The sequence below is a fragment of the Ursus americanus genome, chromosome 22 (assembly GCF_024610735.1).
Source record: "Ursus americanus isolate L20-20 chromosome 22, mUrsAme1.1.p, whole genome shotgun sequence".
Taxonomy (NCBI): Eukaryota; Metazoa; Chordata; class Mammalia; order Carnivora; family Ursidae; genus Ursus; species Ursus americanus.
Window position 1 is genome coordinate 37,180,217 of NC_142148.1, and position 17,410 is coordinate 37,197,626.

A 17,410-nucleotide genomic window follows, 5' to 3' on the forward strand; every position below is an offset into this window, starting at 1 on the left:
TTTTTTTTTTTTTTTAAGGAAATCTACCCATCACTCCAGCCTTATCTTGCCCCACACATAACCACATCTTACCTGGTTCTCAACCACTCTTTGCTTCTACAAACCACTGGACCATTGCACCTGTTTCCTGTACCTGAAATGCTCCCCTCTGGCTTTTGCCTGTTAACATCTGTCTACTTTTCCAATCTCAAGTCACTCATCATGTATTGACTTCCTCAAATTTGGTCCAATGTCTCTAGTATGTGTTCTCATAACACCACATAGCATTCTTTATAACCCTCATAAGAGTTGTAATTTTCCATGCATTTTTAGATGTTGTATCTGTCTGCCCACTAGACTATATGTCTTTCCCTTTTTCTATTTCATCTCTTCCAGTTGCTGCTGACTAACCTTGAACTGCCCACTTCTCTTCTTTATGGTTTATCATGGCTGCCACTGGACCAGTTGCTTCCTCTGTCTTATAGATTCTGATAATAAACTTTTCTCTCTGTGTCCCTCAATTTCTAGTCTTAATACCAATTGTTGGTTCTTTCTAAATTTTTCACATTCACACTCTACCAGCAAGAGGATCTTATTGGTTTAATTCATATTTATTATTTCTTTGGTGAAGTTCCCATTATAGACCAATTCGTGGCTCTCTGGCCAACACCCAAGTGGACTGGCCTTCAATCAAGAGTGTTGTGCATCCATAAACTGTGGCCAGCATGGTGGAATTGAGAGGCCAGCTTTCCTAAAAAAGTACAATAACCCAGAAAGTACATACTTTCTCCATCACAACCTGTTGGCAGAGTCAGAGAGGAGTCTTCCTTGAGAACTGGAGTTGAGTGAAGGGTAGCAACAGAAAACAAGCAGGGACAACTGGATCAATCAACACCCTCCTTCTTGGTTGGTGTTCCACTCAACTAAATTTCCATTCTTTTGCATGTATTGTTAACACATTTAAGATGTCAGAGAAATCAAGTAGATTTGGGCCTGGTAAGCAAAGAAAAACTCTCACAGTAAGATCTGAAGTATTTTGGGAGTGATAGAGGCTAGTGAGAAATGTCAGATGATTGGATAAAGAATGTGCCCTTTGGGGGCCTGTCTACTTCTGGTTCACCCTTACTTCTCAGGAGTAGCCCTTCAGGCCTCCCACCTAAAGCAAAGGGAGTTCACTAGTCCTCCCCTGTGGCAGGCCTCAGATTCTAGTCCTTCATGTCCTACCCTCTTTCTCACAATATGAGGCTATTGAAAGCTTGCTCAGCCCTCAATGTTTGAACTGCCTCTACTTGAAAAACATGGTATAACAATGACCCTAACAACTGGAAGAGATACATTTTATTGAGCGTGTAGCGAAGAGTTGGCTACCATCCATTATCTGGGTAGAGATCATCCATTGCTACTCTTGGGCATAATGTAGAGGTTAACAGCACAGATTCTAGAACCTGATTCCCTGGGTTCAAATTCTGGCTCTGCTATCTGCCAACTGTGTGAACGTGGGTAAGTTACGTGGCTTCTCTTCATGTGTAACATGAGATTATAGCATCTAGTTCAATACAGTTGTTGCAAGGACTAAATAAAGTATTAATTGTCAAGTGCTTATAACAGTGGTGACATCATGTATTCGTGAGCTACAATTACTATTGTTGTCGATATTATTGTCCTTTAGAGGTAACCTCATCCAAAAAGTGGCCACCTGTATTACTCAGAACACATTTGGTTATAGGTTGTATAAATTCAACTCAGAATAGAAAAAGAAATATGTTGGTTCACACAATAGACAGACCAAAGGACAGACTCACTTAGGCATGGCTAGGCCTGAGGGTTACAATGATGCCATCAGGACTCTTATTGTCTTGTACCTTGGCTTTCTGAGTCAACATCATTCTCAAGCAGGTTTCCTCCATATGGTGACAAATATGTAGCTTGGATGACCTCATTCATACACTTCTTTAGCAGATCTAAAGACTCCGATAGGCCCAGGTTGTATTTTATCATTGAACTGATAGTGAGGGAGATGGAGTATTCCTGGCTAGGCCTTGGTCATATGATACCCTTGTAGCAAAGAGGAAAGTCAGGGCCAACTCTGCCTGAACATCACGGCCCCCTTGGAGGAAGGATGTTGAGCAGGAAACGTCCACTGCTCAACCCCCGGTCAAGACACAATCTGGGGCCGATTCTCCAAGAAGGAACTGGAGAAACGTGATTGACGTGTTTACTGCCATTTTAACCCATTTTCCACTGCAGAGTTGCAGACCCCAGGAGTGATGGTCAGAATATTGAAAAAGCAGTAAAGCAAAAACTCTGATTAGTTCGAATAGACGCCTGACCGATCATAATGGAGGTCGGCTGTAGCAGCTGTTCTGCTCGACAGCCACTTTGCATTAGATGAAAATGTTGGACTGATTTCTAGGGGACTTAAGCATCCACTTCTGTTCAATCTTCTGTGCCAAGCACATACACTCTGGTTTTGGCTGGTTTGCTCTCTTGTCTCACTAGAGGCAGTAATGGAGTAGACAGATGTCTTCAGAATGCTTTCCACTCTTTAATTCCCTTTGCCATCTCATATGTGTGACCTCCCCCCCCCCCAGGACTCATATGGTGGACAGAGGCTAAGCTTTTGAGCTAAAGCACCAATAACTTGGAAATGGACAAATGCACCTTCCTTGACCTTCTGTTTGGAGCCCACACTGTCATTTTTTTTTTTTTTGTGCTTGGGGAAAACAGAGGTCCCCTTCTTCCCTTCCCTCTATTGCTTTTCCCCTATTACTCTACCACTACCAAATGTCTCACAAAACAGTTCTGGTCTCAGCTGGACCTCTCTTTGTTCAGGGATGTGCTATCCCTTCAAACTCAGGTTAGGTGAAGTGCTCTTCGATTAGAGACTTAGATGAGAAGGAACTTAATGGGCCAGCTCAGCTTGGCTGAAAAGTCTCTACCAACAACAGGAGTGATGTGTCTGTGTCTGTGTGTGTGTCACTTCTTGTCACATTCCCTTCCCCTGAGTTAATGTCTTTAAAGCACTTAGCACAGAGTCCCTACACAGTAGGTACCTAGTGAATGATAGCTCATCTCCTTCCTTCTTGCTAGACATCCTCTCTGCCCACCTCACCCCACAGACCAGCCTGCCTTTAGTTGCTAGCAGAACCTAACAGTACCACCACCTCCCTGGATCCTGACTTCCAGACTCAGGACAGCTCTCAGGCATCAGTGCCCACACCTGCTCACCAAGATATATTTCCCTGCTCTATTTTGCCTCCTTCCCAGCTAATGATGCAGGCCTACAGAAAAACTTAGGAATGCTTGCCAAGTCAATCTGACCTTTGCTTCTCTCTTCCTGGTGGGAATTGATGGATTTCATGCCTGTCTCCTTTCAGGGTTGCAGAGAGTACGGCAACTTGCAAAAAACACAAGATACTTCAGACAGAGACTGAATGAGATGGGATTCATTATCTATGGCAATGAGGAGTCTCCCGTCATTCCCCTGCTCCTTTACATGCCTGCTAAAGTAGCGTGAGTATTCAACAGGCTCTCAGAATAACACGGGAGCCCCAAGGTGATCTAAGACAGTGTTTCTGACTCTACGAGGTTCTATCAGCATAGGCATTGCTTATGTGCTTAGAATGGGGTGCCCAGTTCAGAATTCACTTGTACAGCTTCTTGGAAGCTACCTGCCAGCCCATCAGCAGGGTCTTTTCACAGGACTTCTAAGAAGAGAATCAAGTGTCCACCGCTTTCAAGCCCTGTATTTGGTGTGTCACCCCCTAGGCCTCGACTGTAAATTAAGGATGATCGTGTGCCTCCTTCTGCCCCATAGACTTTTTCAGGGAGAAATTCTGGAGACCATCTCTCCCAACATTTGAAAACAACATTACCAGACTCTGTGCTTTCTCCACTGACATTTCATGGCCATCCTCAGAAGAAGGCAGCCTCATTTCAAGTGTGGAAGTAACTGAGGCTGAGATCAATTAAATAGTTTGCCCAAAGTCATATAAGTTGAGCAGTAATAAAATCAAGAAAATATCAAAAGGAAAACCCAAACTTAGGCTCACACGCTTAACACCAAATTTAAATGCCTCTCCTATTAATCAATAAACCTATTGATTGCTACTCTGAAATTGAGCATGAGAACAACTGCATAAAAAGAAAAAATGACTTTCCCTCAATATGGCATAGATAATTTTATACATGAGCCATAACTGATTACCTCCCTCTGTTACTAAAGGGAAATTAATTAAAGTCCTTTCTAAATATAAAATGTTTATTTGCGTGTCTGACCATGTGCATGCTGGAAAATAATAGTCAACATATATTTATGAGATTCTAGAGGTCCTAACTCTCTTGTAACATAACCCCATCGTTGGAAATTTCTGCTTGACTCTTCTAAGAGTCTGAATAGATTGGTAGAGTATTTTAAGTATAGAGAAGAGATTCTGGGGCTATCAGTTGAGAACTCATGGTGGATAGGACTGATTAATTCTTCAGTGTACACTCTTGTATCATTTCACCATAGCAAAATAACAAGCAGTTAAAACACACACGTGCGTTCTTTCACATGCCACACCGTTACCTCCAGTGGGCCCTTTGTTCTCAGATCTGGGTCAGGCTAACAGTGCATGGAGTGGTCAGGAGGATAGAGAGCTACAGAAACGTCCCACAGGATACTGCTCAGTACTTATGGCAGGGAAGAATGGCAACAGGGATTCAAAGTAGCATATCATCTCAAATGCTTTACCATCTGATTTCAGAAGATACAAAAGAAAACCTACGTCTATTCAGAATGGTTGGCAAAATGGCATTCCACGCTTAGCCCATGTCTATCTAATATTTTAACATCAGCTCAAATGAAAACATCAGAACTAAATTTGTTTTATTTTTGAGAGTCTGAAGTGCACAATGCTGGAGGGTAGCCATAGGGAGCGTCCTGGAGAGTTCTGACTTTGATCGTGGAGGCTGGACATAGGATCTTAACCTGAATCCATGCCATGAGAAGAGTCCATGAAGAGTGAAAACAAATGCATTTAAATTCAGGAATTCAATTTTGCAATAACAGAAAGAGAGAAGGAGTACTTCTGCTCCTTTATATGCCAGGAGTCCTAACTGGACAGCAGCTAATGTGAACAATGAAATCAGAGGGTGTTATGTGTAAAAACTGTGCTTCTTGGCGTTGTGAGGAGTTTGGAATGAGGAAGAATTTGACTCTGGCTCTTGCTAGCTGGGTGATGTTGCACAAGTTGCCCAACCTTCTGAAGCCCTAGTTTTTTCATTTTTAAAATAGGATGTAATAGTACCTATTTCATAATTGTTTCCATTAAACAAGATGCCATCTGTCAGCGTACAACACATTGTCTCTTATATAGGAGCTACTAGGCGGGAGCTGTTATTATTAGTAGTATTAATTGTTAATGTATATAAAGCACTTAATATAGTACTTGGTGTACTATCAGCACTTCATCAGTGGTGGTTATTATTACTACTACAAGGACTTCTCCTAGTACAATGACTATTATTATTAGTTTCAACTGAGTGCAAGTTTGAGTCACCATGGTTGTATGGCTCTCCAAAATAATTATCGGAATCTTTGGTTGCATTAATAAAAACAGAACTTTCAGGAAAATAGTAGATGTAAATCCTGCTATAGTGTGAATCACAATAGACCCTGGATGATAAGTCAAACCATCTAGTGCCTTCCAGGGAAGATGGTATTTAAGGAGGAGCTGATGTGGTTGAATGTTGATTCTATGCTAAGTAAGACTGTCAGATCCAACGATCACCCACCAAGGGTGGGTGCTTGGCCCTAGTTTATAAACAAGGACACCAAAACCCACAAAGTTGAACTACTTTCTAAGGGTCACTCAGGTTGTATGCAGTAGAGCCCAGAATTCAAAGCCAGTTCCATTTACCTCCTAAACCAGAGCTTTTTTCAGTGCATAGCATGGCCTCTGAAGCTTTAGTCCACAGGGGAAGAATTCACATCTCATTAAAAACACAGAGTTGAAGTTTAACTCTTAATGTCATCACTGGTGAATCAAAAGGCCTCAATCACTGTAAATGGAGGGGAAGAGAAACCCACTCTAATTGCCTGAGTTGTCTAAGGAAACTTAGAATAGGTCAGTTACGAAGGTAATGTCATCTCTTGTTGGCAGAAGTTGCTGCCAAGAGCTTCCCTGCTGCCTGGCCTTGTCTTCTTCTCAGACGTTTCTTCCATGGAAAGTTTATATGCAGAAAAGCTTTTGGGACAAGGAGTTGATTGTATAAGCCAGTGTATGAGCACTTCTTTCGTTCGCTCATTTTCAACCCTTTGATTTTATGAAAGCACTGTGATTTCTCCACATGTCCACCTACTGCAGAATGAAAATATAATCTCCAGCCAGGTCTCCTTTTGAGCAAAGTTTCATTGCAGCTCTACCACTGGAATCTTCTATGACGTTCAATATCATGTGATTTCACCCAGAAAACTTTCACTTGCGTAATCAAGAATATATTGTATTTACTGTCTGTTACAGAACGTACATTTCCCTTCCATGGACCTCACCACACGCTGGTGGGATGGTGGGATCCAGGTTGCATGCACACACTGCAGTGCTAATGTTTCATTATTATTCTTACCCACATAGTCTAGCTTCTTCCAGCTCACTCTGGCTCTCATTTGTTTTGGGGAGTACAAACCCAGAGGCTCATTATATAAAATGTTCGGGGCAATCAGACACATTAACTGAAGGAGGCCAGGTTTAGTAGTGTAAATTTTAAGCCCGAAAGTGCTCCAGGGAGGCCTCAGATTAGCCTAATGAATCAACAGTCGTATATTTTTCTCTACATTCTTTGGCAAAACTCGCTTCCTCTGTTACAAAGAGAACCATGCAGACAGTGAAAATGGTCTTTGGGGAGTCCCGAAAACTAGCCTGAGATCATGGGTCAGGTGGTTTGTACTCGAGCAATAAAAGCACTTGCTTTGTTGCTCAGATAATTATGAGATCTCATCCTGTGTAGTTCCATGGGCAGCCTTCCGTAGGGTGAACAAGAAAGAGAGAGAACAGCCTCTGTTTTTCAAGGTTTCTCAGAAAGCTTCATCTCCTTATTAATCTTCCCTGTCCAAATCAAAGGCAAATCTTGCCTTGCCTGGGCCACGGGGCCAGAGAGACTGTGTGTTCAGTAGATCTCACAATCTCCATCACTTCATTTGATAACATGCATTCTGCATGAGTCAACCAAAAAAGCAGACAGCTCCATGGCAAGAGGAATGAATAAACGAACAGGCTAGATCTCCACGTCTGGTTCAAGAATTTTTCCTGAGTTATGACTGGAAGGTTTCCGTGGTGCTGTCAGCTTCCAGCCTAAAAAAGGACACCAGAAACCTCTTAATGCTAAGAACAGAGCTGAGGCATTTACCTTGCTTGTGGGCAGAGACATTTAGTAAGTAAGGTTTCCTGCAGAGAGCGACGGAGCGCAAAATGGGGCAAGAGTCATGTAGGGGCACACGCCTTTTTGTCTGACCTTGGCTCTTAGCACAAAAAATTTACAGACTTTTGGGAGCTCGATATTCTAGAATCGTTACTGAGATTAGCTCTGAAAAAGAAAGAGCGTAGAAGCAGATAAGGGGAAGGAATCACAGCTGAGAAGGATGACACCCTGTGTCAGAAAGCTTTGTAGTTATGACCTACATACTACAGGCTGCATCTACCCACCAGCCTCTCTGTGTGTACACATTTCTTTCCCTATGTCCTTCTTGTCCCATCCCCCCTTTAACCCTGTCAATGGGTTTATCAGCCTTGAACATACCTGGGTAGATTCATTCAAACAGTAAAAAATGAGGAGACCCTTCCTATTTTCCATCTGTGGTTTAATGGGGGGGGGGGGGGATCTGGCTCTGGAATGAGAATATAGCTAGGGATTAGCTCCTGCAGACCTTCAGATCCTGGTTCTCAAATTGTAGTCACTAAGTATAGGCTTCTTGAAATTTTCATACTCTATTATTGGTGTTAAGTTTTTAAAACATACAAGTTTGCACTTACTATATGTTCTTTCTTTATGCAATTGCATTGTGTTAGCTGTTGGGTTTTTGTTTCTAGGACCCCTGCAGACAAAGGGCTTTTTAGCAATGCTGACTCCTTAAACCAGGGTCACATACACCAGCATTTTCTGCTCAGTGTCAAAGACTCAGTACTCGCAATGCACAAATGAGTGTGCCAGGCCCCATAATATACACCCTCAGCTATGGGCCCATCGAGGAACTGCCCCCATTTCCTTGTCAATTATATGTAACAGAAGTTTAATAATTTCAATCATCTTCTATTTATTGTTATAAGAAATGTCAATTAGCCGTATTCCTTTCCCTGCCACATAATTGTGTCATCTCTCAGCTAACCTTCTCCTTTACCTTTCCATAGGGCTTTTGCAAGGCATCTATTAAATAGAAAAATTGGGGTTGTGGTCGTTGGATTTCCTGCTACTCCCCTCGCAGAAGCTCGGGCTCGGTTTTGTGTTTCAGCGGCACATACCCGGGAGATGCTAGACACGGTGAGTGCCCCACGGGCCAACGGAATCACCAGTACCAGCACCCTGCCTTGCAAGCATGTTCTTTTGCTGAGCTAGCTTCGGGTTCCCTGGGTTTCTCTTGGTGGTTTAGAAAACCAACACTAATAAAACTCACTGCAAAAAAACAACAGTATGCCAACAATGCCCAACAACGCGATCAACTCAGGGGATAGAGAAGAAAAATGAGTTTAGTGAAGACTTGACTCAAGGCAGTGCTTTGGTTTCATAAAAAAGACTGACCGAGCAGCCACATGTTGTGCTGTTTACTTGATCTTAAATGCAAAAGCTAATCTGATGTACTGTCAGCACGAACCGCCCGCAACCTGACGCTTTTCAAAACCACCAACCCCATCATAAGAAAACATGACCCAACGAAGCAACATGCTGGCAAAGCAGTAACAAAGACAGGTCCATAATACCATCCGGACCTACAGGAGATGTAAATGATTTCAAAACCACCTTTCGTTGTCCTTTGGTTTTGATCTTTATGTGAATGAGTGAGAGCAGAAAACTAAGCTATCTCAATCAGTTTGGGGTCGATGGAACTGTCTCCTAGTGTCAAAGCAATTTAGCAAACACGCTGAGTGTCTACTATTGTGCCAAACCCTGGGATAAAAACTCTAAGAGGAGATACTAATAAATACACAACTAGTGATAATACCAGATGGAATAAATTCATCTTGGAAAAGAAATATAGATAACTGTGGAACATCAAGGTGGGAATTATATATGGGATTATATGAAGTCATTCATTATATATGAATGAGTTATTCTATATGAAGATGGGAATGGATTATGTGTATATGTGTAATATATATGCACATATAACAATCCATAATATATATGGATATGGGTATTATGTGTGTGTGTATATATATGTATATGTATATATAATTCACAGAAGAGGTGACTTCTGAGTTGGGCCTGTTTAAATAAAAGTTATGGAACATCACCCAAGGTTTCTGACCAAGGGAGGGACATAATCACATCACTACAAAATAAATGTGACAAATGGATCAGAGAGGGAAAAGACAAGAAAAAGGGACCTAAAATGGAGCTGTTTGAACAAAACAAGAGATAAACAAAAGACTTGGCAGGACATGTGTGGGAAGAGGAAATCAAAGAGGATTCAAGGTCTCCAGACCTGATGAATGGAAGGACGGTAAAGCTAAAGCATTTGTATGAGATAGGTTGACAATAAGGAACAGAAAATCGTCGCTTGGACCGGGGGAACAAAATGAGCTCAGTTTTAGACATGTTGGGATAATACGTCCAGGGACCACCTGTGGAAAAGAAAATCAGATTCTAGAGCTTAGGAGATAGTGCAATGCTGGAGCTTCTGTAGTTTAGGGAACTGAGAAATCACTAAAGCCAAAGGTAGAAGATATAACTGTCCAGATGCAAGCGAGGAGGCCAAGGGCAGACTCCTACAGAGTGCCCACATCCCAGGCTGGACTTAGGAATCCCAGGTGAGGAAGTAGACTCCGGTGGGGCTCGTGCAGTCTGAAAAGACATGAACTAGTGTAGTGTTAAACACAGTAAAAAGGAAAACGTTTCAAGGAAGGGAAGGATCATAATGTCTCCAAGAAACTACAGCAAGTTTAAGTGGGGTAAGAGATGAGAAGAAGCTTCTGGATTCACAATTAGTAGGAGCTTGATGTTCCTCAGAGCAGACAGTTTGAGGAGAATATAGGGAACAGAAGTAAGAATACAAAGGGAAAAAAGTGAATACTTTGAGCTCAAATAATAAATTATACACACATACGCAGTGTCCATGTCTTTCTGCTTCACCATTACATTCTTAGGACTGAAACCAGTGTCCACCACAGCATAATACAATACATAATACATAATATTATTATGTGCCACATACCTAATAACAATTTCTTGCATGACACATTAATAATTGAGCTAACTCCAGGTTTTGAGACGATGGGTGAACTTCGTTGTTATTGTTCTTTATAGCTTTCTATGTTGCCCAGGTTCTCCAAAATGAATACATATTTCTAGTAATTAATTTTAACAAACTGTTTCTTTTTAATAGAAAAAGTAGGCCGGTATTTCAAGAAGTTTGACTGCAAAAGAAAGAAAAAGAGTTTATAAAAGCCCTTGAAAGACTTGAGCATGATTACATGTTCAGAGAGGAAGAAAGCAACGAGAGAGAGGCAGTGGGCATGGGAGAGGAAAGGACATAACCAAGGAGCATGATCCCAGACATGACAGGAGGGGGCGCACAGCAGTGGGGGGATTTGTATTTTTTGTGACCCCAACAGCATGAGGTATTCATGGATACCCAGTTCTGGAGATATCAGACCTCGGGATTCTCTTCAAAAGTTCCTAATTCCTGTTGAATACCTGGTTTGGAAGGAGTATTGAGATATCTTAGACAGATGCCTCTAAACTTTTGAAATCAGACACCTATATCAATAAAAAATTGTAAGCATATTCTTTAATATGCACATACAGGGAAGTGAAAAATGACCCTTGAACAGCCAGGACATTGAAATAGCTAACTGAACGTAACACTCACAGAAAATACATACTAGACAAGTTGATTCTATGACCATGTTTGGAACAAGGCAGAAATGAGGCCACTCTACAAACACGAAATGGCTTATAATTTCCTTCTTCTAACATGAATGATGGCTACTCTTTTATCAATGACCTCGCCTTGGTCATCCAACCTGCCACATAAGAATTCTGCATAGAGCCAATCACTGAGCTTCTCCCACTCAAAACAGCATCAACCCAGACTGGTCCCTGCTTCCTTACAGTCATCTCGAGCACAAGTGCAAATGTGGGAAGAAGCCCTTCCTAACTCCCTCTTACTAAGATGCTTCTTCTGTAATTCATGCCTCCCTTTTTTGAGTATAGGTGGCTCTGGGTCATCTGATCAGTGGGCTTCAACATAAATCCACTTATAAGTTATATATGCCAAGATATTATGTACATTTTAGAGCAGACACATAAGTGGAAGTTAAAAAGATTGAGATAAAAATGACTAGAAATCCTATGTTCTCCTCCCAAACCTTCCATGAATTGTCTCTCGTCTCCCCCAAGTGTGCAGACGCCCTGCTCTGAGCTACTCCAGCCCCACCTTCAGCCAAGAGCAATAGACACTATTCTGCCTTGATGTCATTTTATTTATTTTTTATTTTTTTAAAGATTTTATTTATCCATTTAACAGACAGCCAGCGAGAGAGGGAACACAGGCAGGGGGAGGGAGAGGAAGAAGCAGGCTCCCAGAGGAGGAGCCTGATGTGGGGCTCGATCCCAGGACTCTGGGATCATGCCCTGAGCCGAAGGCAGACGCGTAACGACCGAGCCACCCAGGCGCCCCTCGATGTCATTTTAAATGTAACTTTGGTTACCTTGTCTTAGTGCTTAGATTTGATGTACAAATTTAGGAAGTACATTGAAGTGAAAAGAACATTTTAACCACCCATAATGTTACCACCCAGAAATAAACAACTCTTCATATGTTGGTGGATTTCGAAATTGATGCCAGTTTGAAAGACTTCCCAAAGAGGAAAGCCCGTAAGCTCCACTAGACATTCATTCCAGAGTCAACAAACATCTTCACCCTTTTCAAAGCATTAGATCCTAATATTGTCTTCCTCATTTGACAGGTCAAGACAGACCTAACAAGGTTAAAAAGGCATGCCCAGTACCATAAGATTAGTGATACCCTAGATGGGAAAATTATATTTTGGCTATTTTGAATCTCAGTTGTTTCTTTGGAAAATTAGGGATACCTTTATCTGCCTGAATTGAGAGCACTAAAACAGTAAGTTCTCGATCCCTTGTGGTTTTAAGTCCTACGATTCCATGGAACATAGAGAAGAGCATTTAAAAGCTGGGGGTGGAACAGTATAGGAGAGAGAAGATGACACTGATCAGCTCCCACAATATTCTATTTTGCTCCTGGCCAGGTTGATTTGCTAAGTCATGAGGACAAACCCAAATGTAATCTACAACCTTATCTCTTTCTTCCACAAGGTTATATATATAAGTCATTAAACTTTAAAATAAAGCCTGAAAGGGTAAGCATGAGTCAGATGCTTTTATTCCTCGCCTCACATCCCAAAAATAAATTAAATATTCATAATGTGGGGTAGACTATTAAACAACATGAAATAAAATGAATTAGCATCTAACATTCCTCTAGGGCTGGTTTATAAGCCACACCTTAATGATCTGGATCTTTCTCCTTTTCTTTGAAATCAAGGAAGTTGGCAAAAGAAGATTGTATCCCTGCGGGGCTCTGGATCACAGAGCCACTCAGGGGTTTAAAGAATAACTGATGGAAGGCAATCTCTTTGCAGGTTTTGGAAAACCTGGATGAAATGGGTGATCTCCTGCAACTGAAGTATTCTCGACACAGGAAGTCAGCGCGCCCCGAACTCTACGACGAGACAAGCTTTGAACTGGACGATTAAGTTTCCTGGTCCTGAATTGCACCTAAAGACTTTGCCAGAAAGACCCTCCCCCTTTGTGCCTCAAAAGGAATATAAATGGATTTCTCCCCCCTTTCTAAGGACAATTTTGGTTTCCAAACCAGCTTAATTGAACTGAAGGAAGTGTCGTGTTTTTTAAAAATGTCTCCAACTCGGGATTGCAGAGACAAAAATAAGGTTCCAGATTTTAACTTTCTCCTCCCCAGTATCCTGCTACAAATACACACACACACACACACACACACACACACACTTACACACACACACACTTCCTAGAACATTTTTAATGGCAATGAGCCTGTGTTTTAGCTGCTACTGTGCAGAGTCTTTGGTCCAGACTCTTTCAGGCATTCCAACCAAATGAGAGGGTTTTGGTTTTTAATTCAGTAGATCTCACTATGTGTGTACTTATTTCATCTGCAGATGTGAGCAAGGGTGGTGGGCAGTAGCTGACCTCCTTGTTTCACCCATGAATGGCCCAGCCAGAACTCCTCTGTAACATAGGGAGCTCCAGGCAGGAGGGTAAAGAAATGTTGCTTCTACCATTTGCCACATTTGGACTTTTTCCAAGGACGAGTGTCAAAAGCCATAGTTAATGTTTGAAGGGAGAGAGCAGGACTGGCCAGCATTGACTCGAGACGTCTTTGAAGGAAACTTTCCTTTTCCTCTTGCTGGTCTCCTACAGTTTGACAGCTGAGCTTTTGAGGTTTGGAAAATTCAAGACTTTTGTTTCATAAGGAAGGGGGCAGAAAGCAAACACAAGCCAATTGTAGGCTTAGACTCAAACTGTAATGTTATAATAACTGGAAGGTTGTCGGTGCCATGCGGAGTGAATGTTTAGCTTGCATACATAACCCTTATTACTTTAAGGAATGAGTTGTCATTTTCCTATTAAATTTTGAGTAAATGGTGAGATGCAGTTTCCTTAAGAATTGACTCTCAGGACTATACTTGAATGTATTGATTCAAAAACGACATCAAAAAGCAAATCCTCTTCAACTTTTTAAAGACTGACACCCCTGTTCCGGCCTATTAAGTAGTCCTTACTGTCTGCTGGCACATGCAATCTGATTTTGGTGTAAAGTGGGCTTGCACACTATTAAGCAACAAACCGATTTCCTTGAGTTCTCTCTGTCTCTATCTCTCTGCCTCTGTTCTGTCTGACTGTCTGTCTCTCTCTCTAAATGTGAACACAAGCTTCTCTGGAATAGTACCTTTTTGCTAATTGGTACTAGTTGGTATGGAAAAAGCCAGTGGAAAACCTTATCTTTAACAAGCTCCCAGATGGTTCCCAGATTTGGAAACTCTAAAGAGCAGTGGTGACCTTTTAGCAAAGCTTCTGTAATAGTTCGAATGAGTTACAGAACATTCCACTCCATCAAATGACAGTATAAACAAATCACTTCAACAGAGGTTTGACTCGTGACACAGATGGACCCAAGCTTTCATGCTGTGCACTGAGATAGAAACCCAGCCAGGAGCACCGGTGTTGGAGAGAACCACATGCCTGATGCTCCCCACTGATTAAAGGATGAAGGTGAGCAGCGTGGAAAGCTTTTTATGGGTAAAGTATAACCCCTACTAGGTATATCCGTTTGAAAGTGGATCACAGCAATAAAGCTTCTCGCACACATTTGTAAGGATCACTATCGGAAGAAGAGGAGAGGAAGTGAGTTCTGACAATGCAATTGCCCATCCAGTGACTAATTTTGATAACTAAATTCCAACTCCCCCAATGCATTCATGCACCATTACTTAAGCAAAGAAAATATATGGGGTATACATGTCCCCAAAAAGGTCTTTTCTCTTGAAAATGTGCATCTGAATGAAATTGATTCTAGTTAATTGTCCAAAATGCATAAATGTCTTCAGTCCTATAAAGGGAACAGTAGACGAGGAGGGCCTTCCCGAGTGAGGTACACTAGGCAATAAACAACCCCTTCCTTTCTAGATGTCCACGATCTCCATACACACCTTCACACCTACCCTTTGAGGTTTTTTTTTTTTTAAGATTTTATTTATTTATTTGACAGAGAGAGACAGCCAGTGAGAGAGGGAACACAAGCAGGGGGAGTTGGAGAGGAAGAAGCAGGCTCCTAGCGGAGGAGCCTGATGTGGGGCTCGATCCCAGAACGCTGGGATCACGCCCTGAGCCGAAGGCAGACGCTTAATGACTGCGCCACCCAGGCACCCCGTACCCTTTGAGTTTTAAGCCTTTAGAGGGGTGTCTTTGTGAACAGGAATAATTGTCTATCCTTATTACTTTTATGGAGGATCCTGAGTCTAACTCATGATAAGAAAATAATTATTTTTCCACCTGGCCTGGGGAGCAAGGGGGACATTACTCCTGCTTCATCAAGATCCCAGAGTCGTAGGACAGTTTATTATATTCTCACGTACAAAATTTAAAAAAAGAAATGAAAACCTATCTCTGTCAGAGGGTCTACATTGAATACACTTATGAAAATAACTATAAACCAAAGGCAATGCATCCTGAGAACATTAGGAGGGACCTGGATCCCATAGGGCTGGTAATATAAGAGTGTATGTCATATGTAGAATGAGGTTGGTTTACAGGGTGATTATGAGAATTTTTAATTTTTATAAGAAAACATCTCCTGCTAGATTCATAAAACCACATTTTATGTCAAACCAAATTTCAAGTCAACAAGGATTATTGAGTCTCAGTAACTATACCACAGCCCAAAATGTCCCTTTGGTTGATTCTGTTGAGAAAGAGAATTTTCTAACAAAACTCTGTTATGCACTCCAACCCTCCCAAATGCCCATGTGCACGCGCGTGTACACACACACACACACACACACACACACACACACACTTTCCCTTTCCTTTACAGAGAAAGCAAGAGTATAGGGTACAGAGATGAGAATCTGGCTGGTTGCTAGATAGATGGAAGATGTTTTACAAGTGGCCTTCAGTGAAACAGAAGATAAAGGATCCAGGCTGATATTCGTAGGGGGGATACATTTGCTTAACAGGGAAATGGCGGAGACCCATCCCTAATCTTATTATGGAACTGCGTTATGGTGGCTGTTTGGCTACATTGCCTTTCAGCATGTTTTGGTTTGACAGACACCATGGGCTTCAGAATTTACTAGGAAGCTTATTAAAATGCAGGTCCCTGGGGCCCACCGTCAGACTTCCACTGACTCAGAATAGCTATGGTGCCCAGGAATGTTCCTTTAGCCAGCCTCCTCTGGGGCTTCTAATCTGTGTCCTAATTTGAGAACCATTGTTGGAGCTGTTGTTTGCATAGCTCAGTTGTCTCTAATTATGTAACAGAAACTTCGTCCTCATTCTCTGTTGATAATTAAGGGTGCTTACGCTACTAAAGTGAGTTATTCCAACCTTTTCTCCTCAACGAGACATTTTGTGCCCATTTTCCAGGTACCTTCTCTTTCTACAAAATTGGATATTAAGAATAATCTGCCTCTGATTATGTATTCCAACAACAGCTCTCCAATAGTGTGAAAGTCTTAACAGTTCTTCACACACACAATGCCCCTCTGTATTTTCTTCAGAGGTAGCAAATATTATAAATGGCTTACTCTGACTTAAAATTTTTGATGCGGAAACCTTCACTCCCATGTACTGGGATTTATGGGAATAATAACAATGATATTTTGAATTTCTCTGGTGATTTCTTGGCCATTTTTCCTGGTCTCTGTATGAACAACATATTTGAAGTCTGTTTTCTTAGAAGACCTTATGCAGCTGTGTAATTTTTGGAAATTAAAAGGCATCTGTATTTTAAATGTTTCTAAGCAATTATTATGGGACATTGTCTTGCAGTATTGTGTGGGGGTATGTGTGTATGTGTGTGTGTTTCACTGAAACATTTGAGGTGACCAATTTCATTTCATTCTGCCTGTGAAATATTAGTTTCTTTAATAGACAAATCACCCAAATAGACAATAGAAAAAATAATTGATGGTTCTGTGTTAGTTTGGATTACCCTAAATAGAGACTCAGATAGAGATCTGTATTTAAGAATTTCATTAAGGAGGGGGCGCCTGGGTAGCGCAGTTGTTAAGTGTCTGCGTTCGGCTCAGGGCGTGATCCTGGCGTTCCGGGATCGAGTCCCACATCAGGCTCCTCCGCTGGGAGCCTGCTTCTTCCTCTCCCACTCCCCCTGCTGTGTTCCCTCTCTCGCTGGCTGTCTCTCTGCCGCATAAATAAATAAAATCTTTAAAAAAAAAAAAGAATTTCATTAAGGAAAAGGAGCAAGGGTGACTGGCACTGGCTTGAACTGTGTCACAATTGTGCTCATCTGTTCCCAGCTCTTCCTTCTGTGACATCACTTTGGTAACTTGAAATTGGCCAGGCTTAGAGTATTTACACTTGGAAATTGGCAAACATGACAAATTCGGGATCTGGAGAGCCTTCTGTTAAACCTTTACCAGCACACCACTGAGGC

General features: G+C 41.7%; 1 protein-coding gene across 1 annotated transcript in view; it reads left to right on the forward strand.

Annotated features, from left to right (window-relative positions):
* Window positions 1–16,748, forward strand: part of SPTLC3 (serine palmitoyltransferase long chain base subunit 3) — a 136,994-nt gene extending 120,246 nt beyond the window's left edge. Inside the window, exons 10-12 of the mRNA XM_045809157.2 lie at window positions 3,357–3,492; window positions 8,367–8,496; window positions 12,840–16,748. Coding sequence (XP_045665113.1) covers window positions 3,357–3,492; window positions 8,367–8,496; window positions 12,840–12,953 — 380 coding nt within the window. The 3' untranslated portion in view covers window positions 12,954–16,748. The remainder of the gene's footprint in view (window positions 1–3,356; window positions 3,493–8,366; window positions 8,497–12,839) is intronic.
* Window positions 16,749–17,410: the final 662 nt, after the last annotated feature.